The sequence below is a fragment of the Notothenia rossii genome, assembly GCF_949606895.1.
Source record: "Notothenia rossii genome assembly, chromosome: 6".
Taxonomy (NCBI): Eukaryota; Metazoa; Chordata; class Actinopteri; order Perciformes; family Nototheniidae; genus Notothenia; species Notothenia rossii.
In genome coordinates, this window is record NC_136909.1 from 3041417 (window position 1) to 3068049 (window position 26633).

General features: G+C 41.1%; 2 protein-coding genes across 3 annotated transcripts; both read left to right on the plus strand.

The window, feature by feature from the left end:
- Window positions 1-302: 302 nt before the first annotated feature.
- Window positions 303-8938, plus strand: LOC307043104 (uncharacterized protein). The gene is made up of 7 exons (XM_079687347.1): window positions 303-413; window positions 2598-2678; window positions 3922-4012; window positions 4693-4798; window positions 4880-4934; window positions 5038-5133; window positions 7006-8938. Exons 1-7 carry the CDS (start codon window positions 318-320, stop codon window positions 7036-7038), a joined length of 558 nt encoding a protein of 185 aa, XP_079543473.1. The 5' UTR covers window positions 303-317; the 3' UTR covers window positions 7039-8938.
- A 662-nt stretch (window positions 8939-9600) lies between these two features.
- Window positions 9601-25212, plus strand: LOC307043098 (uncharacterized protein). Of its 2 annotated transcripts, none has more exons than XM_079687337.1 (6): window positions 9601-9650; window positions 12736-12794; window positions 19015-19068; window positions 19237-19875; window positions 19968-20018; window positions 20483-25212. In XM_079687337.1, the coding sequence occupies exons 2-6, from the start codon at window positions 12776-12778 to the stop codon at window positions 23848-23850; spliced, it is 4131 nt and encodes a 1376-aa protein (XP_079543463.1). In that variant the 5' UTR covers window positions 9601-9650; window positions 12736-12775; the 3' UTR covers window positions 23851-25212. The 2 variants fall into 2 exon arrangements, with proteins under 2 accessions (XP_079543463.1, XP_079543464.1); XM_079687338.1 differs by having other exon boundaries at window positions 9601-9623.
- Window positions 25213-26633: the final 1421 nt, after the last annotated feature.

The window sequence follows — 26633 nt, forward strand, 5'->3', positions numbered from 1 at the left end:
TATACACAGAGCCTGTCTCTGATTGGCTGGAACACCAAACAGATCATTGCATTACCCATAATCCCCTCTGTTTCAGCCCTGTTTCCAAAGTGCTGATTCTCTGTCTGTTACTTTAGTTCTGATGCTCTTCTAGGTAATCACACATCCTGTCATGTACTCAGCTACAGTTGGGATACCTTTGTTATCATGCTACTCTCATGCTGGAAGAGGACATTCAGTAATTGTCTAACCGTTTCTGTCCCCTCTTTGTCTTCAGAGATATCTTCTGTGGGAAGCTGTTCTGTGAGGGCGGGAGCAGCAACCCCAACTACGGCCGGATGGTCAAAGTCGGGAACTGCAAGGCAGCGGTTTTTGGAGATTTCACCAAAGACTACGGCCAGGTGGACACGGGGACCAGATGTGGGGAAGGAAAGGTAACATGCCCCAAAAACACATCGTTAGACACTTTCTACGCTGCTATGGAAAGTGTTGCACATTTCTAAAAGTCATTGAAGCAACTGTTATTTTTTGATATACTAATTGTTGTGATTTTGTTTGTCTTAATGTGTGCTTATGTATGCATGTGTCTGTTGATTGTATATTTGTATACATCTTTGTTTTTGTATTCGGGATTGTGGGAAACGGTATTTCGATCTCTCTGTCTCTCTGTGTTCTCACAAACTGACAGATGGACAATAAAGTTGACTTTGACATCTAAAGGAGCGGAGAGCTCGGAGCGTCTTGCTTTGACTTTTCTAATTCTAATTTGGCGAGCAGTTTTCACGCAAATCATAAAAAACTGACAAGTGTTTTAACATTAGTTGTTGGGGAAATATTTCCCAAGGCCCATAACTTTGACCCAGTGTATCAGTTCATGCTGACCTCACTGAGCACAGGCACCTGTAAGCTGGCTGCTGTGCTCTCAGTGTCTCTCTGTTCCTGCCTGCTGGATCAGCTCATAGAGGTGTTCTGGTTCTTTCTTGTTCTGCAGCATGTTGATTAGTCTCTCTGAACCAGCTAAATACACGGGTCTGAGGTAGAGATCTTTAGAGTTGATTGTGGCATCTCAACTCGTGGCTCATGACATGTCTTGTTCCATCAAAGCTCCAGCTCTCCTCGTGTCTCTCTGAGTCCTGACTCTCCATGGCTACAGAAGTTTCCCCCACATCAGTGTGTTGCTGCTAAATGCTGAACACAGTAAATACAGCGCCAGCAAAGCGTGTAATAATGAATCACTTCAAAAAGAACTAATCAAGTTCAAAGGTCATCGACCCACACTCTGACACATGTGTCCCCCTCTTCTTCATGTCTCTTCTACATCAACATGTGTCCCCTCTTCTTCATGTCTCTTCTACATCAACATGTGTCCCCTCTTCTTCATGTCTCTTCTACATCAACACGTGTCCCCTCTTCTCCATGTCTCTTCTACATCAACATGTGTCCCCTCTTCTTCATGTCTCTTCTACATCAACATGTGTCCCCTCTTCTTCATGTCTCTTCTACATCAACATGTGTCCCCTCTTCCTCATGTCTCTTCTACATCAACATGTGTCCCCTCTTCTCCATGTCTCTTCTACATCAACATGTGTCCCCTCTTCTCCATGTCTCTTCTACATCAACATGTGTCCCCTCTTCTTCATGTCTCTTCTACATCAACATGTGTCCCCTCTTCTCCATGTCTCTTCTACATCAACATGTGTCCCCTCTTCTTCATGTCTCTTCTACATCAACATGTGTCCCCTCTTCTTCATGTCTCTTCTACATCAACATGTGTCCCCTCTTCTTCATGTCTCTTCTACATCAACATGTGTCCCCTCTTCTTCATGTCTCTTCTACATCAACATGTGTCCCCTCTTCTCCATGTCTCTTCTACATCAACATGTGTCCCCTCTTCTTCATGTCCCTTCTACATCAACATGTGTCCCCTCTTCTCCATGTCTCTCATACATCAACATGTGTCCCCTCTTCTTCATCAACATGTGTCCCCTCTTCTTCATGTCTCTTCTACATCAACATGTGTCCCCTCTTCTCCATGTCTCTTCTACATCAACATGTGTCCCCTCTTCTTCATGTCTCTTCTACATCAACATGTGTCCCCTCTTCTTCATGTCTCTTCTACATCAACATGTGTCCCCTCTTCTCCATGTCTCTTCTACATCAACATGTGTCCCCTCTTCTCCATGTCTCTTCTACATCAACATGTGTCCCCTCTTCTTCATGTCTCTTCTACATCAACATGTGTCCCCTCTTCTTCATGTCTCTTCTACATCAACATGTGTCCCCTCTTCTTCATGGCTCTTCTACATCAACATGTGTCCCCTCTTCTTCATGTCTCTTCTACATCAACATGTGTCCCCTCTTCTTCATGGCTCTTCTACATCAACATGTGTCCCCCTCTTCTTCATGTCTCTTCTACATCAACATGTGTCCCCTCTTCTTCATGTCTCTTCTACATCAACATGTGTCCCCTCTGTGTAAAGAGACTCTGAAAGTCTCACGAACAAAGACCCCCTCTCTTTTTGTCCTGATCCATCTCTCTAAGAACCTGAAGATCGAGCTCTTCATGTTTTAATATTCAAATCTACAATCAAAGTAACATATGTCCACTCTCTCTCCAGGTGTGCAGTCAGAACGAGTGCGTGGAGCTTCAGACGGCGTACAGAAACACAAACTGTTCAGCCAAATGCCAAGGACACGCTGTGAGTAACCACCAACACTGATCAGAGTTTTTGTTGTTGTTTATGTTCACATACTGTGTACAGGAAGTAGAGGCATTCACCGTGACTTCACGCGTTTGTTTGTAGACTCAATTTGGGGGTTTTGGTCGTCACCGTCTTGGTTTATTGGAAACAGAAGAGCCAAGTACAACATTTTACTGAAAAATACATGTTCAGGCGACCGAACAGTAGAAACACAAGCGGTGAAAAAGTTCTATATTTGCAAGACAGGACAAAAAACGTAAATCAAACGTAAGCCCCGCCCCTAAAGTAAACTCTGCTTTATCGTCTATTTGACTCTAAATAAGACCATAATATACTAAATGAACATCATGCTGAATCAAAGAAAACTTGAAACAAGAGATTGAGAACAAAAACTCATCAGGAAAATGTTTATAAATGGAGTGAAATGTAAAGAGGTTTCCTCATAGGTCTTGTATTCAAACAGAGCAGTCGCCCCCTGCTGGATGTTTCAGGGAGTGCAGGGTTAAGGCTTCGCTCTTTAGACCTGGAAGTTCCTGCTTTTAATGGAACAGAAAATAATGCATAAAAGCTTTAAAGTGCTGAAAACCAATAATAAATACATTATAAAAATAAACAATAAATAAAAGAAAAAACCAAACAAGAGAAATTCAATCATTAGGTGCGATGACAGTGAAATAAGAATATTAACAAGTTGTTGCCTGTGATCAAATACAAAACCACAACAAGGAGAAAGACACAAAATACACATTTCATTTAGCTTTGTCTCACCCAATGATCTGTATTTACTTTAGAGTGTAAGCAGGAAGAGACCGTGCTGCAATACATTCAATGTGATTTACACATTGGAGTGGATTTCTGAGTTTCTCTGAAAACAAATGCTAAGAAAGTGAACTAAATCAGGCTGAAGGCAAATACAAAAACCTGTTACAATTTGTTTCTGGAAATGGAACAAATGTTAGAGTCATGCGGCTGAAAGTGGCCGCTTCAACGATATTAAATGATTTGACTTATGGGTAAATTAAACGGTATTAAAGAGTGAAATGTGTTAAACACGGCTGCTCCTTCAGACTGCCATTAATAATAATTCTATTTAGAGGCGCCTTTCAAAGCACCAAGGACACCTTACAGTTCATCACATCTTCTAAGGAAAGGTTTAAGACAGCACGAGAGGAGCGTAGCAGGGAACTTGAAGCACATTGAACAACTCATGATACCAGCAGGGTGCATTGTGTGTCCTCAGGTGTGTAACCACAGGAGTGAGTGTCAGTGTGAGGCCGGCTGGAGGCCTCCTGGCTGCTCCTCCAAAGAGGCCTCCGAGGGTCTCTCTACAGGTGAGGCTACTGCGGGACCTCTACATGACCAATGTTGAATTTGTCTCTTCTTCATGTCTCTTCTACATCAACATGTGTCCCCTCTTCTTCATGTCTCTTCTATATCAACATGTGTCCCCTCTTCTTCATGTCTCTTCTACATCAACATGTGTCCCCTCTTCTTCATGTCTCTTCTACATCAACATGTGTCCCCTCTTCCTCATGTCTCTTCTACATCAACATGTGTCCCCTCTTCCTCATGTCTCTTCTACATCAACATGTGTCCCCTCTTCTTCATGTCTCTTCTACATCAACATGTGTCCCCTCTTCCTCATGTCTCTTCTACATCAACATCTGTCCCCTCTTCTCCATGTCTCTTCTCCATCAACATGTGTCCCCTCTTCTTCATGTCTCTTCTACATCAACATGTGTCCCCTCTTCTCCATGTCTCTTCTACATCAACATGTGTAGAACGATGTTTTGTCTTGTGTAACCATTAGCCAATCAGCAACAAGGTAACTCCCCCCCCCCCCCCCCCCCCCCCCTTATCACCTGAATCTCCTCCTAGAGCTCCATTGAGTTCTTTGTAACCAAATGTCTCTCAGAGGGGCGTGGGGAGGGGCTCCTTATTTTCAGAGAATCAGCACTTTGGAAACAGAAATCTTCTCTTGTCTAATTCAATCTGCTTTCCCTTTCTGCAGGAGCCACGGTGGCCATCGCTCTGACGGTGATTTTAGTGGTGTTAGGTGTGATTGCTGGAGTGATCGGATTCATCTGTAAGAAACGACAAAGTCCCATGTTGCCAACGTGAGTAAATAAACCGTATTTCAGATTGTAGTGAGGCCTTTATGCTGAAAGTCACCTTCACAATCTCTTGTTTTCTAACAGTTCACACACGCAGAGGAAGCTGCCAGTGATGCTCAGTCAACAGACTACAGTGCAGGTAATGCTGGGAAACCCCCACCGTGAAGATGCTTTTATGTTGGATGTGTTGCAGCAACTTAAAAATACAACTCAATACATAAATAACAATATTTACATTTTAGGTTGTAAGGCCCAAACCCAAAGGAGCTCCACCGCCCCCCCCTCCAGCCGGAAACAGACCCAAACCCCCGGGACAGAACTACAGTGCTGCTCGCCAGGTACTGATCATACTGCATTATATAATACCTATAATACATTTTAACTAGGGCCGGGACTTTAACGCGTTAATTAAGATTAATTAATTACACAAAAATTAACGCGTTAAAAAAATTAACGCATTTTAATCGCACTTATTTTTGCACCGCGGAACGTTTCTCACTAGATGAGTTTCAGGGGTACCGATTATACTGGAGCACCAACTAACGTTCATGACTTCAGACAACAACAAACCACAGTGAACAATAGTCAAACATGAACGAAGAAGCTGATGAGACCGCTTTGGTTGGCCCCGTGGATGGGACATTTTGTTTTAAAAAACGGACGGATGGAAGCGTCAATAAGAGCACGGTTGTTTGCAAATTATGCAAAAAGGAATTTGCATATCACCGCAGCACATCAAGCCTCAAGTATCACCTCAATGCAAAACATATAGCAGCTAGCGTGGAAGCTAGCGTGGACGTTAGCCCGACTCGGAGTACAAGGACCCACACCCAATTCGCGTTGATCAAACAGTGGCCTATGCAACAGAGAGATTTTATTTTTCATCAGGATATTGGAAGAATAGGAGGGATTGAGGTCAATCATTGGAACTTTTTTATTTTATTTTAAATGGTACACTTTGTGTTGAACTATTTATTACGTTGTTGGTGCAGCTGGCACTTTATGTTGAACTGTTTATTGTTTTGGTCAAGGTTATTGAGAGAGTTAGACTGAAATGTATTAGATTTTTTAAATCAACTGTTGGTAAATCAACAAAGTCTGTTATGGCCTCTGAAGCAACAGAGAGATGTTTTCTAATAGTCAGGGTTTCCAATGTTCTGAATGTACTTGAAAGTATTGTGTTTTACTTAAAAAACAAAGTGTTATAGTTTACAGAAGGTCTACCTACCTATAGGCTACCTGAATCTCTGAAATGTACTATATTCCGAAATATGCTATTGCTACACTTTATGGCAAAAATGGCACTTTTCTGTTGGTCTTGGTTAAGGACCATCTTGAACAAAATAAACAATGTTTTGTTGCTTAAGCTTATGTATTCAGTCATTATTCAATGGCATACTAAAATACATGTGAAAAAAATTGCTTCTCACTGTTCTCAGGTCAGATATTTATATGTGATTAAAAATACGATTAATTTAGATTAATTAATTACAAAGCCTGTAATTAATTAGATTAATTTTTTTAATCGAGTCCCGGCCCTAATAATAACAATAATAAATAATAAACAGACCCAAACCCCCGGGACAGAACTACAGCGCTGCTCGCCAGGTACTGATCATACTGCATTATATAATACCTATAATAATAATAACTGCATAAGAAAGTCATATTAAAGTACGTTCAATGAAAGTCAAAGTGTAATATGTCCAAATATTTACAAAATGTCATAAAATAGTATGTTGTAAAAACAGTAACTGTACAGTATGTTAAATGCTTTTATTAAAAGTCATGGTATGTCGAACAAAGTGATAGGACCAAAATACTCACAGTATATATGTTGAAATAAAGTTAGCCTATGATCTCTAAAAAAGCCATATTATGATATGTTAAAAGAGTTATAGTTTAGAACGCGGTAAATAAAGTCATAGTATTTCTAAAAAGTTCACAGTTAAGTAGGACAATAAAAGTCATAATATGGTTCGTCTGAAATAAAGTCACAGTCTAGTATGCGGTATAAAAATAATGGTTTAGTCTGCCGAAAATAAAGTCATACATGTAGTATAATGAACATTGTAAAAATAAAAAGTTGAGTCCGTCAAACCTTTTTCGAAAGAAGCCATAATATGTTGAAAATGTCTATCAAAGTATAAAAAGTCACATGATAGAATGTTGAAAGCTTTAATGAATGAATGTTTTTGTTTTTCCTGCAGGCTCTGAGGCCGGTCCCTCCTCCTAAAGTCTGAAGTGCCAGGTCCTGCAGAGACTCACCTTCAACACAAAGAGAAACTGAGGTGTTTTTTATTAAACACGTCGTGTCTCGGCCTTTTCCTCTGCAGCGTGACGGAGATTCTGGACTTGAACTCGTCCCCTGAACGCCGTGCGCTGATGATTTGAGATTACAGGGAAGAACTGCACTTTGTTGTTAAACCACAGGGTGCTAGCAGCCCTGAACGTGAGCCATACGTTTTATAGCTGTTGTGTTCACGATAAGACTGAATGTTATTGTCAAACAGTTTCCAGCAATATTTTTTACAGTGTATTTTTAAACTGCTTTTTCATAATGGTCATGCTTTTCTGGTGCAATGTGTAAAAAGACTAACAACCCAAATGAAATGATTAGTACTGAATTCACACTGCCACTGAAAGCTGCTACACATCAGCCTGCTTTGTTGAATCTCAATTGTTCAAAATTCTGAATAACGAGGGAAATAAATTCTTGAAATGTCTTTTTTATATAAAATACAGAATCTCCGTCAGATTGTATGGATTTAAAAAACAGTATTAAGACAAAACTCAATAAGATACGGTTATTTCCCAATTAAATAATGTCCTTTACAGCAAAGCTACACATTGGTCTCAATTGTATATAAGTCTACGGAATATATATATATATATTTGTTACGTTTCTTAAAAAGGGAGCATTGATGTTTTGCATTACTAATAACATTTCTGTAAATAGTGAGCATTGGGCAAATATTACACAGACCATGAGCATTATGGTGCGTTCACTTCGGACATGATGCGATTTTTGTGTGCGTCGTGATTACATGTAAAGAAGCGGATAGACTGACAGACTAATTGATACGTATTGATATATCTTATAAGATCAGCGCCACAGTATTGCCCTCATGCTATATTGTATCTAGAAAAAACCCTGAATACTTATAGGCTACTAGTCTTCTGGCATTAGTAACTCCTGACGTTTGAATTTGGTTTCAAATACAAAAATGGTTTGATTTGACTCCAAGATGATTTATTTTAAGTGAGTGAAAGTGATTACCTCACCATTGGTGGCTATCTTGGGATTTTGAGTGGGTGACTAATGATAGTCCTTGTTTCCACTTTTGAAAGATTTCCCTGGTGTGTACAAATATCTCCAGCAATACTCCATCAGATTCAGCCGTTAGCTGTTAGCCGTTAGCTGTTAGCCGTTAGCCGTTAGCGGTTAGCACACAGAGCTCACAGCTCCTCATATCTGTTCAGAAACTGGAGGAAAGGTATACAGTTTCAAACCACAGACTGTTTATGAGATCGTGAATACAGTCGCTGCTTTATTCCTGTCTGTATAACGTTGTTGTGAGTGTGGACGGAGCAGCTACAACGTTAGCTTAGCATGATTGATCAGATCTACATTCAGAAAACACGCATTTTAAAAGTGTTTCCTCTGCCGTCTTGTGTACAGACTCATCAAAGCATTAATTCATGGTTTTTAGAAACTGGTATCATTATGTTGTTAGTTCTGCATGATCTTGAAACGTGTATTACAATTAAATCACGGTAAAATATTCATTTTGTTGTAGTTTGTACCATATTATGTACATGGAGATGAGCCCCTGAACGCACCATTACTGTATCACTAAAGCAATACCTGTAAAAAACAAAATGCTGTTTCTTATCCTCGTTAAAAAGACTGTAACGCAGGCAATGATGATGATGATGATGATGATGATGATGATGGTAGTAGAAATCCTGTGACTGAATATTTTGTCTATGATGTTTTGAAACGCTTAATGTAAATTAATAATGGCAATAAACTTTATTTTGTACAAAAGTGTTGTGTGTATAAGACAGAGTAAATGTTAAAGCTGCAACAAGTCCTCCAAAAAAAGACCAAATATGTTGATTGTCCAAAAGCTTATTACGACATATAGTCACGTTTTAAACTGCTAAACTTTAAACTTTAGGTCGTAATAAGCTGTTGAACAATTAACCTATTTGGTCTTTTTTTGGAGGACAGGCTGGTGTGTTCATCATCATGTCCAGCAGGTGGAGCTCTAACATAATACACAGATGGTCTGATGTTCTCTTTTCACATTTGCTCCTAATGATTTTGAAAGCATTTTGAATATAGAAAAACATGTATATATAAAATATATTGCATAATGATGCCTAAATTACCAGCCACACATTCCACTACAGTTTTTATTTATAATTATTATTCATGTGACTGTGACTTATCAGAGAATGTGTGAATAAAACTGAGTTTTCATTTGTTTGTTTATTTAAAATCAACTTTGTAAAAAATGAGATGGAAAAAGTTAGATTCCATATTTAATTGATGCGCAACATTTTATTGTAATATACATTTTGTAATTTCTTTCTTATATTTTAAATATTCAACATAAAGCCCAATAAACATAGGCCTACATATCGACATGTGTTAAACAGCTAAGCTTCAAGGATGTTGTAGTTAACCACTAATGGTAAAGAAGACACTAAATCAAACTGCTACGTATTACACAATTACACTTCCGCTTTTTCTAACTGTCGTCAGACCAGTTTTTTTACTTTCCCTTTCGCAGCAGAGCCGAAGCAAGACTTCATGCAGGTCAGTCACCTTAGACAAAATCAAAAAGTAAGTAAAATAGGTCAAATGACTACACCAGGATTGTAAATGTAGTCTGCTAATAATAATTGCATTGATTGTGTGACTTTCTATGTTTCTACTTTTTATGTTGTCTGTGGATGTTTAATTGCTCTTTTTGCTGCTGTGTTTATTGTGTTTATTGTATTTTGTTACTGGCACAACAATTTCCTTCGGGATAAATAAAGTCTTATCTTATCTTATAGAACAATATAATGTTAATAATAATGTCGTTTTACCGTATACAATATGTAGACTACCGGAACAGCGTGTTGTGCAACTGAAGTTATGACCAGTCATCTTTACTTTCATCTATATGGGAACAATGTAGATTTAGGCCTACTGTAATAATGTGATAAAGTTCTGCAGCAGCGTGTACTCAGTGTGTTCACTTATGAAAGTTATGACCAGTCACCTCTACGGGCTTTCTGAAGCAGAAACAGCCAACACCCAGAAAACATGTTCTGTGTTTCAGTCTGAACCGAGAGGGCCTCGTGTTTCCACTCATTGTCTAATCTCTAAAAGTGCAGAGGCGCCATTTCAGATATCAGGAAACGAGCAGGCGGACATGTTCTTTCACAGAGTAGAGCTTCAGTACTTTGAACAAGGAAAAGACATGTCATATCTGTATCAAGAGCTTTAGCTTACGCCTTACACTTTACATGTTACATAGGCTATCTTTTATTTTTAAACATGCTAAGTAAATAAATAATAAAAATAAGGAAGGTTAGCGGTGTTGAAAAAGATGTTAGTGACACAATGGTTCAAGTACGGTTCTGGAATAATTAAATCATGTACTGTACATGTGAAATAGAATAAACAGTGTAACAACTATTTAAAAAGATAATGTACATTGGAATAAAACAGTGATATAAAGATACTAATAATCATATTATTAATATGCGTTCTTTATGTTATACAAATATATATAACAGCTTTGGAGATGTTTCCTTTGTCTGTCAGTTTGATGTCAGATGACCATTTCCTTTTTAAATTGTGTTTTTGAGATCTTAGTTTTCAAACATCTGTTAGTGCAGTTCATACACACCTGTTTAGAACTGGTGTTGCTGCCATGGCAACACTACAGCGGTGTGTGTCCATGTGGTTTATGGGAATCAGTGTAAGTTTTGAGTTATAATGGCGGAAAGTATTCAATGTTTATAAAATTAGAATTGTATTATGTGATGTCATCAGTGATGCTATATAAGTGCTTATAGTTTTTAATTGACTTAGTTGTATTGTTAATAAGCTGTGTCCACCTGACAGAGGGAGCACACACTGAAAAAAAGGCTGTTGGATTCACATGATTTGAATGTCCACTTAAAACTATTCAATTATGTTAAATACCCACAATTATTTTATTTCAAGGAAACATTACATTTTTATGTTCATTTGAATATTTCCTTACCCTAGGTTTAATCAACATTACTTTTCAATGTTCATTTTAGGCTTTGAATATGGTCAGTATATTTAATTTGTACCTGTTAAAGCAACATGCATGTTTTGTTTAAACTACATGCTATAGTGTTCTGTTTAATCTACCTAGCCTGCTCAGGCTATTCTTACACTATTAAGGTAAAAACAACCTGCATATTGTTGTGGAGAAACCTCTGAAGTTGGGCCGGATGTCTTTGAGATCTTAACATCACTATGTTAACACTCATTTAACCTAAATAGTCAAAAGAGTTCCATTAGAATGAAGTTTGCTGAAGATCCAACAAAGTTCAGTGTTTTGACCATGCTATCTTTATCTGCCAAATCCCTTCCTCACCGAGCAGGTGCAAGGATTCCCATAATGAGAACATTCCACAGATGAACAGTTAACGTGTGTGTTTCTGAGCACGGATGCTTTCAATGATTAGGGTTGTTATATAATCTGTCCCATACACACCAAACATATCCCACAATATACCACATTAGATTATTTCTGTGCAGAGATATCTTTTATGTACACGATCCATCCTAATCTCTTATCTACAGCATTTATCAATACATTTTTTAAATAGATAATCAATAAAAACAAAAACATTCATTTGAACAACATTAATGTGTTTTTTTAAGAATAAAACAATATTAACAACAGACATAACATCCATAATAGCTTTCGGCTTTTCCCATCATGCATCCTAAACTAATTAACAAACACATTAAAAATAAAACAATTTTTTTTATTAAAATGTGAAATGCGTTGCATATACATTATTGTGAACAAATCAAGGGAGCTTAAAGGAAACGATTCTCCTGAAAAATTAAAGTTCATTGTGCCAAATGGCAAAAAATGCTTATTTTATAACCATTATATTTCACAGTGAAGAATTAACTAAAACGGCCAAATACTAGCAGAATAAAATAAATGTTCATGCTAACCCATTATTTAGATAGGAATGTGCTGAATGTATGAAAGGGCACTTTAATACAAGAAAGCAATGGCACGGCCTCACCACATTTGCAGTAAGGAATGTATAATACACATTTTAATATAGGGGGAAAACTGACATTTTGTAGCAGCTCAATTAGTTGAAATCTTGAAGTTAAATCTGACATCGCACTTTGATGCAAGTGGTAATTTTGGGAACACATGAACCAATGAAAAACACACACTTCTGAAACATGCAGATAAATACAGCAAAAAGCAGGAACAAAGGAAGTGCAAGACAGTTGCATCGGTGGAAGTCCAGTATAAATGCTGCTTTAAAAGCCCTCTATCTTTTCAGTGTAGTCTAGATAATAAACAAAAAACAGGGCTGTTCATAATTATGGCTATATACTGTGTGGTGTTTCAATAAATATATATTTTGAAGCCCAACAAAAAAAATCAAAGGTCAACAATTATTATATTCACCACAAACTCTCACCAGATCTGCTGGCTCCTCATTGAGTTTCACATACCGTGTGTGTGTGTGTGTGTGTGTGTGTGTGTGTGTGTGTGTGTGTGTGTGTGTGTGTGTGTGTGTGTGTGTGTGTGTGTGTGTGTGTGTAGAGCTACAGTCAGTTCTGAAATGAACCAGTTTTCTTTGTTATCACATTTTGGAGTGAGTAAGTCAGAATATTTAAAGTGTAATTCTTCTTCCTTTAGCTTCTCGTCTTCAGGAAAGCTGCTTTCAGAAGAGCACAGTATGGCGACTGCAAAATCAGGTGAGTCCAGTCAGATATGTCCACTCTGGATTCAAGACTGTTTCTGTCCATGAATATATATTAGAGGTGTCACCCCAAAAAAATATTCTGTAATTAAATACAAATAAATATTAAAGCTGCGAGCAGCGTTGAGCGGGTCTTCGACGCTCCGCAGGCTGTTGTCCGCACGTCGACGTCAGGCAGATGTCTCGAGGACTCGGCCGTTGGCAAACGTGGGAAGTTTCAGGCCGATCGGACAACGTACACAGGAGTTACAGCAGTATCACAAACATTGTGTTTGATGGGGAGTGATCTGTCGCCATGGCAACGGAATTTGATGACACCCTATAATACGCCTAGATGTGTTGAGGGCTGCATCGTTATCAAACCTGTGAAGTTTTGGGCCGTTTGGAGCAAGTTAACTGGAGTTATGAGAGAACCGTGTTTCACGGCGACCATTTAGTTACCATAGCAACGAAATTTGACGAAATCTCAAAACTGACACATATATGTCTCGAGGGGTTGACCGTTAGCACACATGTGAAATTTGAACACTTTTTGAACATTTAAACAGGAGTTTTAGCAATATCGTGCTTAACGGCGAGGGATGCGTTGCCATGGCAACAGCTTTTGAGGAAAACTCACTATTGTCACATTGAGGTGTTGAGGGCCGGACCATTAACTGTGATCTGAAGTCTGGTGCCGTTTGGACCATTTTCCATTGAGTTCAGACAACATTGGGTTTTATGGAGGGGGATGCGTTGCCATGGAAACGGCAAATGATGACATCCCATAATTGGCATAGAGCTGTTCAGGGCCTGACCATCACCCATCATATGAAGTCTGGTGGCGTTTGGACGATTTTCCATTGAATTACGACAACATAGAATTGTATGGCGAGGGATGGGTTGCCATGGAAACGGCATACGATGACATCCCATAATTGGCATAGAGCTGTTTAGGGCCTGACCATCACCCATCATATGAAGTCAGGTGCCGTTTGGACGATTTTCCATTGAGTTAACAGAACATCGTGTTTTTTGGCGAGGGATTCGTTGCCATGGAAACGGCATACGATGAGATCTCAGATTTCATGTAGAGCTGTTGAGGCATTCACCGGTGATATAAAAGTGAAGATTGGGGGACGATGGGACCGTGTCCATTGGAGTTACAGCGACACCGTGTGTTATGGCGAGGGATCCGTTGCCATGGTAACGCCATATTAAGTAACATCGGATTTGACGTAGAGCTGTTCAGGGCCGCAGTGTTAATCATCATGTGAATTTTGGTGGCGTTCTGAGCATGTCAGTTTGAATTATGACATCATCGTGTTCCATGGCGAGGGATGGCCTAGCATCGAGCGAACGCGAACTTTGGCGCCAAATCACGGCTGCGCCGTGCGAAAGAAAAGAAGTTCCGTGATAACTTTAGATCGCCCATTTGTCGAGAAGCTACCCGACGAATTTGGAGTTGTACGGATAAAGTCCCTAGGAGGAGTTCGTTAAAGTGCGGAGGACGAAAAACGCGATAAATCGCGTTTTTCCAACGCCAAATTCAAAATGGCCGACTTGCTGTACGTTATTTTATACCCCTCCAAGAGACTTTTTTGCTCGTCTCCGCACCCTAGATATGCGTAGCGAGTTTCGTTGGTTTACTTGAAAGTTAAAGTAGGGGGAGTTAACGTTAAAAACGGAAGTGGGCGTGGTCTACGCAATTTTTTACGCAAAGTTCCGGTACCAATTACACATCGCTATTTTCACGACTTGTGATGCGCATGCGAAATTTGGTGAGTTTTCACATATGTTGCGGGGGTCAAAAGTGCGCGCAATGTATTCAAATAATAATCAGAAGAATAATAATAATAATAATTAAAGCTGCAAGCAGCGTTGATCGGGTCTTCGACGCCGACGCTCCGCAGGCTGTTGTCCGCACGTCGACGTGTCGCGAAAGGCGTCTCGAGGACTCGGCCGTAGGCAAACGTGGGAAGTTTCAGGCCGATCGGACGACGTACATAGGAGTCACAGCAGTATCACAAACATTGTGTTTGATGGCGAGTGATCTGTCGCCATGGCAACGGAATTTGATGACACCCCATAATACGCCTAAATGTGTTGAGGGCTGCATCGTTATCAAACCTGTGAAGTTTTGGGCCGTTTGGACCATTTTCCATTGAGTTAACACAACATTGGGTTTTATGGCGAGTGATCTGTCGCCATGGCAACGGAATTTGATCACACCCCATAATACGCCTAGATGTGTTGAGGGCCGGACCAGTAGCCATCATCTGAAGTCTGGTGCCGTTTTGACGATTTTCCATTGAGTTAACACAACATCGTGTTTTTTGGCGAGGGATGCGTTGCCATGGCAACGGCATATGATGACACCCCATAATTGACATAGAGCTGTTGAGGGCCGGACCATTAATGATAGTCTGAAGTCTGGTGCCGTTTGGACGATTTTCCATTGAGTTAACACAACGTTGTGTTTTATGGCGAGGGATGCGTTGCCATGGCAACGGCATATGATGACATCCCATAATTGGCGTAGAGCTGTTGAGGGCCGGACCATTAATGATAGTCTGAAGTCTGGTGCCATTTGGACGATTTTCCATTGAGTTAACACAACATCGTGTTTTTTGGCGAGGGATGCGTTGCCATGGCAACGGCATATGATGACACCCCATAATTGACATAGAGCTGTTGAGGCATGAACCGGTGATATAAAAGTGAAGATTGGGGGACGATGGGACCCTGTCCATTGGAGTTACAGCGACACCGTGTTTGATGGCGAGGGATGCATTGCCATGGAAACGGCATATGATGACATCCCATAATGGACTTAGAGCTGTTGAGGGCCGGACCATTAATGATAGTCTGAAGTCTGGTGCCGTTTGGACGATTTTCCGTTGAGTTACGACAACACCGGGTTTTATGGCGAGGAATCTGTCGCCATGGAAACGGCATATGATGACATCCCATAATTGGCATAGAGCTGTTCAGGGCCGGACCATTAGCCATCATCTGAAGTCTGGTGCCGTTTGGACGATTTTCCATTGAGTTAACACAACATGGTGTTTTTTGGCGAGGGATGCGTTGCCATGGCAACGGCATATGATGACACCCCATAATTGACATAGAGCTGTTGAGGGCCGGACCATTAATGATAGTCTGAAGTCTGGTGCCGTTTCGACGATTTTCCATTGAGTTAACACAACACCGGGTTTTATGGCGAGGGATCTGTCGCCATGGCAACGGCATATGATGACATCCCCTAATTGACTTAGAGCTGTTTAGGGCCTGACCATCACCCATCATATGAAGTCTGGTGCCGTTTGGACGATTTTCCATTGAGTTAACACAACATCGTGTTTTTTGGCGAGCGATGCGTTGCCATGGAAACGGCATACGGTGAGATCTGAGATTTCACGTAGAGCTGTTGAGGCATGAACCGGTGATATATAGAAGTGAAGATTGGGGGACGATGGGACCGTGTCCATTGGAGTTACAGCGACACCGTGTTTTATGGCGAGGGATGCGTTGCCATGGTAACGCCATATTAAGTAACATGGGATTTGACGTAGAGCTGTTCAGGGCCGCAGTGTTAACCATCACGTGAAGTTTGGTGGCGTTCTGAGCATGTCAGTTTGAGTTATGACATCATGGTGTTCCATGGCGAGGGATGGCCTAGCATCGAGCGAACGCGAACTTTGGCGCCAAATCACGGCTACGCCGTGCGAAAGAAAAAAAGTTCCGTGATAACTTTAGATGGCCCATTTGTGGAGACGCTACCCGACGAATTTGGAGTCGTACGGATAAAGTCCCTAGGAGGAGTTCGTTAAAGTGCGGAGGACGAAAAACGCGATAAATCGCGTTTTTCCGACGGCAAATTATGGCGAGGGATCCGTTGCCATGGTAACGCCACATTAAGTAACATCGGATTTTACGTAGAGCTGTTCAGGGCCGCAGTGTTAACCATCACGTGAAGTTTGGTGGCGTTCTGAGCATGTCAGTTTGAGTTATGACATCATCGTGTTCCATGTTGAGGGATAGCCTAGCATCGAGCGAACGCGAACTTTGGCGCCAAATCACGGCTACGCCGTGCGAAAGAAAAAAATGATAGTGATAACTTTAGATCGCCCATTTGTGGAGAAGCTACCCGAGGAATTTGGAGTGGTACGGATAAAGTCCCTAGGAGGAGTTCGTTAAAGTGCGAGGGACGAAAAACGCGATAAATCGCGTTTTTCCAACGCCAAATTCAAAATGGCCGACTTCCTGTACGTTATTTTATACCCCTCCAAGAGGCTTTTTTGCTCGTCTCCGCACCCTAGATATGCGTAGCGAGTTTCGTTCGTTTACGTGAAAGTTAAAGTGGGGGGAGTTAACGTTAAAAACGGAAGTGGGCGTGGCCTACGCAATTTTTGACGCAAAGTTCCGGAACCAATTACACATCGCAATTTTCACGACTTCTGACGCGCGTGCGAAATTTGGTGAGTTTTCACATATGTTGCGGGGGTCAAAAGTGCGCGCAATGTATTAAAATAATAATCAGAATAATAATAATCGCACCGATATCAATAATGTTCGGCCTAGGGTGGCCGAGGTCACATGGGCGCTCGCGCCCATGTGACTAGGTTGGCGTGGGCCACCTACTGTCATGATTTAGGCCACTTTTGATGGGCTTTTGCCCGTCTTTTTCCCTGTTTTGTGTGTGTTTCGCAGGTTTATCGGTCGCTGTGCAACCGATTTCAATAGGGTCTTCGCCGACCTAGGTCTCAGACCCTAATAATCGGACCGATATCAATCATGTTTATGGACGGCCTAGGATGGCCGAGTCACATGGGCGCTCGCGTGGGCTACCTACTGTCATGATTTAGGCCACTTTTGCCCGTCTTTTGCCCCTGTTTTGTGTGGGTTGCGCGACCGAGGGTCTTCGCCGACCTAGGTCTCAACCTAACCTAATTATGTAATAAAGAAATGCATTACAGCTACTTAGCTGTCTGGTTGAAGGGTAAATGGACTGTACTTAATGTATACAGCGCTTTATCAGGCATTTAGGACCCTTCAAAGTGCTTTACAAGTCTTCACCCATTCACACCTAATTCATCCAGAGCAGTGCCACTTTCTCTGGGAAACTGAAGGCCCAGATACATCGGCCCGAAATCGGCAGTAAATGGGAGTCAGGCCGAACATGAGCGTGGGCACGCCCTATTCGGAGCGGTGTGCGCCGCACCGTTGGGTCTTTTCTGCCGACCTGACGCCTTGTTGAATCGGCGTCTGGAACACCACCGGAAGTCGGACAAAGGGATAACACTGATTGGCTGTTCAGCTAGCGAATCAGTGCATGAGAAGCGTTAACGGAAGTGAGGGAGGTAAACAAATGATGTAAAATGGAAGATGGAACACACACGGACGGCTATTTCACCTCATCGGTTTATAGAGCTCCTGTTCGTTCAATTTTTCAATGGACGAGAGTGAAAATGGAAAGAAAAACGCTATTTGTTGTTTGTTTATATCACGGAGTCTGTTCTTCTTCTCTGTCTTCCGGTTGTTGCCTCTTTTGAATGATGAATACACACTACCGCCGCCTGCTGGTAAGGAGAGTTATTGCCACTCACGCATACGCAGTTCATACGTGCTCGGCTCAGATTTGCGGTGTGTTCCAGTGTGTGAAGTCGGCAAATACGCAGGAGAGTCTGGCGACGCAACAGTCGGTGTCGGCGTCGGTGACTTCTCAGGTGACTGGCCGGTGTATCTGGGCCTTTACACATGCCACCGGGAGCTACTCAGGGTTAAGGGTTCTTGCCCCTATCCGTTGACATCTTGACTGCACGGCTGGGTTCTAACCCACAACCTTCCTGTTCAGTATTTTGTAGGTAAAATAAGTTTTTATTAACCAAACCCCTTAGCAGATTCATAGAGAGGCTGAAAACAGCTATTCTAAGAAGGCAGTTTGAGAAGAATAAAGGATTTTTTGAACATTACAGCATGTTAAAATATTCTAGTAGTCTCAAGAATATCTAAATAAACCTGAAAAGGTGTAAATATGTGACCTAAAGAAATGCATCGTGGCTGCTTGGCTGTCCTAGGTTCACTTTCTGGGTTTCTTCTCTTTTTTTGTTGACGTTGTGTTCTGGAAGGTCTGGGTGTCTGTTTCCTATCTTGTTCAAGACTGTAGACCACTGTACTGTCTATTTTAAATTACATGTAATAAATCATCAAATTCTGTCTCTTTCCAATAACAGAATATCCATGTCCTCTAAAGCGCTGGAGCAGCCTTAATTGGCTGCCACCTAACAGTGAGTAAAACTGAGCTGTGTTACTCTGCTTTAAGAACACCTGAGTGTTCAGTATTTTGTAGGTAAAACCTGCTGTTAGTAACCCTTAGGTTAAACAGCAAAGAAACTATACATGAATACATGGAAGTCTGCATATGGTCACCATTTCTAATTCTTTGTTTCTCACAGTGTCTGAGCTGAGGGTTGTTCTGCTGGGGAACAGCTGGCTCGAGAGGAGTTCAGTGGGGAACTTCATACTGGGAGTGACTGCGTTCAACACTGAGGAAGAATGGGACCACTGTCAGAGAGTCAGTGGAGAGCTGGAGGGGAACAAAGTAGTTGTGATCAACACCCCAGATCTGCTGCACGACAACATCTCTGAAAACAGACTGACAGAACATCTGAAAGAGTGTGTGAGGCTCTCTGATCCTGGACCTCATGTGTTCCTGCTGGTTCTACAGCCTGAACACTTCACTGAGGAACACAAACAGAGACTCTGCAGAGTCCTGGAACGCTTCAGTGATCAGTCCTTTGATCATTCACTGATGCTGATATCACCATCCAGAGAGGAGGGTTCAGGTTTAATGGAACAACACATGGAACAACCCCCATTACAAGACATGATCAAAAAATGTAGATACTTGAAGTTGAAGAACCTTCAACTTCCAGAGCTGTTGACACGTTTGGGTCAAACTGCAAAAGAGAACAACGGAGAGCCTGTGAGCTGTGAAGTGTTTGAGGACGCCACATTTGCTTTACCTGATGATCATCAAAGTCAAAAACCAAAGGAAATATGGCATCCCCTCACAGAAGCTGTTAAAGCTGCTGGTATGTGAAGGACAAAGACATGTTGTTCATTTAAACCAGACGTGAAAACATTTGAATATTAAGCTGCAAATTAATGATGTTCCCGTTCACAGGGCTGCGTGCGGTCACTTCACCATTCCAACGGTCAAACCCTGTGACTGACAGTAAGTAAATTCGTCCCAGTGCTATTTATGTATTTGTAGCATCGTTTCTACAGGATTAACAAATCCCACATCAGCAAAGATGTAGTAAACAGAAACACACATTTAAACCAATCAAATTGTTGTGTCGCTACTTTGACATCATCTATAGTTGATAGTTATAGTGATATAATCCAATCATCATATTTTGCTGAGGAAATCTATAAGTATATTTATTTTTCTAGCCCTGAAGGGAAAATAAACACTAAGATTCATTTAAATAATCCACAATAAATATGAGTTACCTGCTGTTTCCTGCAGGGGGTATACTGAGTTTTTGTAAAACCCATTTTCATAAATTGGCTGCAGCGGCTAAACCAGAACTCTGGCTCCTCCAGGAAATGATTGGAGATATCTTCCTGTAAGTGAAGTGTATTTTAATTATGTTTATGAGTTAATGTAATTTGATTCTTCTATCTGTGTTACAGCATCTGCATTCACAATCGTGCTGTTGGGAAAAAGTGGAGACAAAAAGCAAAGAATCTGTAACTTTATAACCGAGGGCAAAGGTGTTAGTTTCCCCAAAAAAATCTCAAGCACACAATGTGGGACAACCCATGGAAAGTGGAAAGGAAAACAATTCACAGTTCTGAAAACTGCAGACATGTTCAGTCTTCCTGAAGAGAGCATGAGAAGAGAGGTGAAGAGCTGTGTGAGTCTTTGTCCTCCTGGACCCAATGTCCTTCTGCTGTTAGTGAATCCTTCTGATTTCACTGAAGAGAACAGACAAACACTGAAGTTCATCCTGAGTCTGTTTGGTCCAGAAGCTTTTAAACACTCAATGGTCATCATGACACACAAATGGAATCAAAGAGAAGAGAAGTCCCACATCGTGAATCAGCTGCTTGAAGCCTGTGGAGGAAGACTCTACAACATGGGTGAACAGAGCCGTGATTCATTGATGGAGAAGATTGAGAAGATAGTTGATGGAAACAAAGGAACGTTCCTCACCTTCTCTGAAGACATCAAAGCAGCTTTGAACCTGGTTCTGTGTGGGAGGAGAGGAGCAGGGAAGACTTCAGCAGCCAAGGCCATTTTAGGTCAGACAGAGTTTCCTTCAGTCTCCAACTCCTCAGAGTGTGTTAAACATCAGGGAGAGGTGTGTGGACGCCGGGTTGCCCTGGTGGAGCTGCCTGCTTTGTGTGGAAAACCTCAGCAGGAAGTGATGGAGGAATCATTCAGGTGTGTCTCCCTCTGTGATCCTGAGGGCGTCCATGCCTTCATCCTGGTCCTACCTGTGGGTCCCCTCACTGATGAAGACAAGGGAGAGTTAGAGACCCTCCAGAACACATTCAGCCCTCGAGTCAACAACTTCACCTTGATTCTGTCCACTGTGGAGTCAGATCCTACAGCTCCAGCTGTTGTTAGCTTTCTAAAGGAGAACACGGACATCAAGGAGCTGCGTCAGAGATGTGGAGGAAGACATGTTGTTCTCAACATCAAGGACCAGCAGCAGATCCCAGAGCTGTTGAATACTTTGGAAGAGACAAGAGTCAGAGGATCCAGGTGCTTCACAAAGGACATGTTCACCAAGGCTCAGATGGAGAAGGTGGTAGAACTTAAAGCTGAACTGCAGGATCTTAAAAAGAAAAGTCAGGAGGGAGATGTTGAAGAAAGTCAGACCAGAGAGTGTCTCAGGATGGTGCTGATTGGGAAGACTGGCAGTGGGAAAAGTGCAACTGGAAACACTATTTTGGGAAAAAAACCTTTTACATCGAATCTAAGCTCAGAGTCAGTGACCAAGTTTTGCAAAAAAGCAACAGGAGAGATTGATGGACGACCTGTCGCTGTGGTGGACACCCCCGGCCTGTTTGACACGACACTGTCCAATGATGATGTTCAACAGGAGCTTGTGAAATGCATCAGCATGTTGTCTCCTGGACCTCATGTGTTCTTGCTGGTGCTGACGATCGGCCGAATTACAAAAGAGGAAAAAGAAACAGTGGAACTGATCAAGAAATGTTTTGGCAAGAAATCTGGAGATTTCATCATCATCATTTTCACCAGAGGAGACGATCTGGGTGGCGAAACGATTGAGAGTTTCATAGAAAAGTCCGGTGACTTTTTGAAAAAAGTGATAAATGACTGTGGAGGGAGATACCAGGTCTTCAATAACAGAGATCAGACAAACCTCATGCAAGTCAGTGAGCTGATGGAGAAGTCTAACAAAATGCTGAAAGAAAATGGCGGCAGCTGCTACACCTCAGAGATGTTCCAAGAGGCCGAGGCGGCCATACAGAAGGAAGTGGAGAAGATCCTGAAGGAGAAGGAAGAAGAAATGCAGAGAGAGAGGGAGGAGCTGCAAAGGAAACACGAGGAGGAAATGGAAGAAGTGAAGAGAAGAACGGAACAGGAGAGAGATGACATTGAGCAGGAGAGAGCCAAACAGCTTCAAGAGATGGACGAACAAATCCACAAGGAACGAGAGGAGAGAAGGAGGGAAGAGGAACAGAGAAGAAAAGAGGACATGGAGAAGAAAAGGCAGGATGACAATACAAAAAAGGAATGGGAGCAAAAACTTGAAGGAGAGTTGGAGCAGAGTAAAGAAGAGAAGAGAAAGCAGAAAGAAGAGTGGGAGAAGGAGAGAGAAGAATGGTGGAACAAACAAAGTCAAGAAAATGAAAAGAGACGACAAGACGAGCAAACAAGAATGAACAAGTTGCAAGAAGAATACGATCAGGAAAGAGAGAAACATGAACAGAAAAGAAAAGAAGAAATTGAGCAGGAGAGAGCTCAACAACATAAAGAAATGCAAGAAAAAATAAACAAGGAACGAGAGGAGAGAAAGAGGGAAGAGGAACGGAGAAAGAAAGAAGAGTTGGAGAACAAAAGACAGGAAGAACTGCAACGAAAGGAATGGGAGCAAAAAGTTGAAGGAGAGTTAGAGCAGAGTAAAGAAGAGAAGAGAAAACAGAAAGAAGAGTGGGAGAAGGAGAGAGAAGAATGGTGGAACAAACAAAGTCAAGAAAATGAAAAGAGACGACAAGACGAGCAAACAAGAATGAAAAAGTTGCAAGAAGAATACGAGCAGGAAAGAGAGAAACATGAAATGAAAAGAAAAGAAGAAATTGAGCAGGAGAGAGCTCAACAACATAAAGAAATGCAAGAAAAGATAAACAAGGAACGAGAGGAGAGAAAGAGGGAAGAGGAACGGAGAAAGAAAGAAGAGTTGGAGAACAAAAGACAGGAAGAACTGCAACGAAAGGAATTAGAGGAAAAACTTGAAGGAGAGTTAGAGCAGAGTAAAGAAGAGAAGAGAAAGCAGAAAGAAGAGTGGGAGAAGGAGAGAGAAGAATGGTCGGAAAAACAACGTCAAGAAAATGAAAAGAGACGACAAGAGGAGCAAACAAGACAAAAAGAATACGATCAGGAAAGAGAACAACTTGAACAGAAAAGAAAAGAAGAAGATCTAAAGAGAAGTGAACAGAAGGAGAAGGAGAGACAAGAATTACAGGGAAAATATGAGAAAGAAAAAGAAGAGATGAAGAAGAAAAATGAAGAGGAGGCCAGAAAACAAGCTGAAGAATTCAACGAGTTCAAACTGAAATACGAAAAGGAATTTGCCGCCTTAGCGGAGAGACACATGAAGGAAATAGAGGACCTGAAGAAAGATCATGAAGGACAAGAGCAACAGTCCAAACTGCTACAGGATCTTTCCAGACACAAAGAAACAAAATTGAAAAAGACAAAAGAGAGTCTTGAAAAAGGTATTAAAGAAATGGGAACAAAACATGCAAAAGAGGTAGAAGTACTAAACAAAAAATACGACGACAAATCACGGTGTGTCATCCTCTGATCTTCCCACTGACTCATGATCATCATGATGATACCAGATGGAACATCATGTCAACTTAATTGAACAGCAGGTTTCTGGATGAGACTTCTCAACAGGGTCCAATCAGGAGACTAAGAAATACAACACCAATTGTGACATCTTCACCTTGGAAAGATTTTAAAATCACGATTGCAGTTTCCAAACAGTTTTAGTTTTTTTGAAACCCCAAAATGTTTTTACTGATTGCAAATGTTAGCTTTAAAAATAACTTTTTTTTGTTTATCTGTTGTAATATTCTTCTGGACACTGTATGTGAGCACTCAATAAGGTTTGTTGTATTTTGCATTATCAACATAAACAATTTAGCAAGTTAGAGAAGTCATCTATATTGAGTTTATGTCCAGACTCATTTTAAACCTGTGTAAAAAGTACTGGCTTTTAGCTGCAATATTCGTCACAGTAATGCTGCGTTCACACCGGACACAATGCGGTTCTTGGGGATGGCGCGATTACATGTAAAGTCAATGCAAATACGTGGCGCGAATGAAGCAGTTGACGCAATTGACGTGAAGGCTGCGGCGCGATTGGAGGGGGCCGCGACAACCGCGAGAGTTACATTTTTTGAACTTGAGCGTAAAATTAGCTTGACGCGTTCTCGCGGTAGCCAATCAGCGGTGAGGATCTCAGCCTGTCGTCACTGACGTTGAAACAGAAAACCAAAACATCAGCCGTTAGCTGTTAGCACTCAGAGCTCACAGCTCCTCATATCTGTTCAGAAACTGGACAAAAGTTAAACAAGTACAAACCACAGACTGTCTGAGTCATGAAACGTGTATTACAATTAAATCACGGTCAAATATGTTCATTTTGTTCTAGTTGGTATCTACCATGGTATTTACATGGAGATAAATTGTTGGAATGATGCGACTAAACACAGCTGACAGCCGCGGTGAAACTCGAGCGATTAGAGAATATTCGCATCGTGTCCGGTGTGAACGCAGCATTAGTGTGTTCATGTTTCTGAAGTTCATTGACTTGTGTTAATTAAATGATTCGCTAATTACAAACTGTCTAATTCTTAATAACCCACATATCCTCAAAATATCAGCTTTTAGCTTTGAGTGGTTTGTGCCATCTTTTGTTTTCTTTAGAAATATATCTTACAATATTCAGAGCATGTGCTGCCACTAGAGGGCGCCCTGTCTGTGAGCAGCGTGTTCTTAATGTGTTGGGATTCCTGTTCAATGATCAGCCTGATGCTGTTTGTCTCTGCAGTGAGAGTTAGCATCTGCTTCCTGTTCCTGTCATTATCACAACTATCAGTAATTTTTGTTTTACAATGTGTTTTGCCTCATTGTTGCTTTAATAAATATATAATTCAAATGTCATGGTTTACATATTATTTCTTTGCAAATATCTATATATTTAGATTTATTTTTATATTGGATAATATTTAGTTACAATGTAAAGCTTTGGATCAAAGCACATACACTTCCTCAGCTGATCGAGGTTTCCCAGTAATGCACCAATAACTGTAATAATTTAATATAATTCTGAAATGGGCCATTGTACTTTCTGGAGTACTTTAAGTAACTTTTGTTCTGAAGTAGGATTTTCATTCAAGGAATTTCACCTGACTGAGTATTTTACCCTGCGCTATTACTACTCTTATGTAAAATGTAGTACTTCTTCCACTTTTAAATATAGCAGTGACTAGGGTTGGGAACCGAAACTCGGTTCCAGATGAGAACCGATAAGAAAATGCCGGGTACCGGGTACCCATACAAAATACACAATTTCGGTTCTGCTTAACGGTTCCTAAACGCAGTAGACCCTGTATTCCACCGGGTCCGTCTGCGCCGCGGGTCCGTGTGTGCCGCGGTGACCCGGTGGAATACATAGCGGACTGGCCATCTGTGTGTTCTGGAGAATCACAGAACGGCCGGTCGTCAGCGAGCCGTTGACGGCCGGCTCGGTACGCTGACGGCCGGCACCGCCCTTAATTTTTTTTAACTGCATCATGTAAGTTGCGCTGACAGGCGACAGAGGTCCACAGTAGCCCCGCAGCGAGGCTCCCCCCGTCCTCCAGTTCACGAGCTCAGTCACTTCATAACACCAAAGATGGATCGCGGTAAACGCTCTGAAGTGAGGCTCCACTACACTAAAAAAGAAAAAGACAAGGCACTGTGTAATGCCTGTTAATAGCTTTCCAAAGGCATAGCTCTGTTAAAATAAAGCACAGCTATTTTGCAATACATTTGTATTGCATGTATATTTTTTTATTTGTAAAAATGTCAGTTAAAGCTTAAAAGAATTAAGATATTTTTGTTATCTAAACGTTTGACCTCTTTCTTTTACAATTTTGGAATCGAAACGGGGAATCGATAAGAACCGGAATCGATAAGCGGAACCGGAATCGGAATCTATACATTTCAAACGATACCCATCCCTAGCAGTGACTAATATATATGTATGCTACATAATGTAATTGACATGTACTGATGTTCTATTCTGATACTGATTAGCATAGAACTTGGTTTATTGGTTTAAGTTCTTTACATAGAGGAATTGACTTTGGTGTATTGGTGCAGAACAATGAACATTAGAAGAGGGAGTAACATAAATGCCAAGTACTACAAAAGTCAAGAAACAAAGATATATATATAAAAAATGCAATTATGTTATAAATAGGAAACAATTATTTTCTTTTAAAATATAAAGACCTGAACAGTTTTCAAGGTAGAAGTTTTGAGCAAAATAAATATAAATAAATATTGTCAATTAAAGGGGGTGTGTAACAGGCG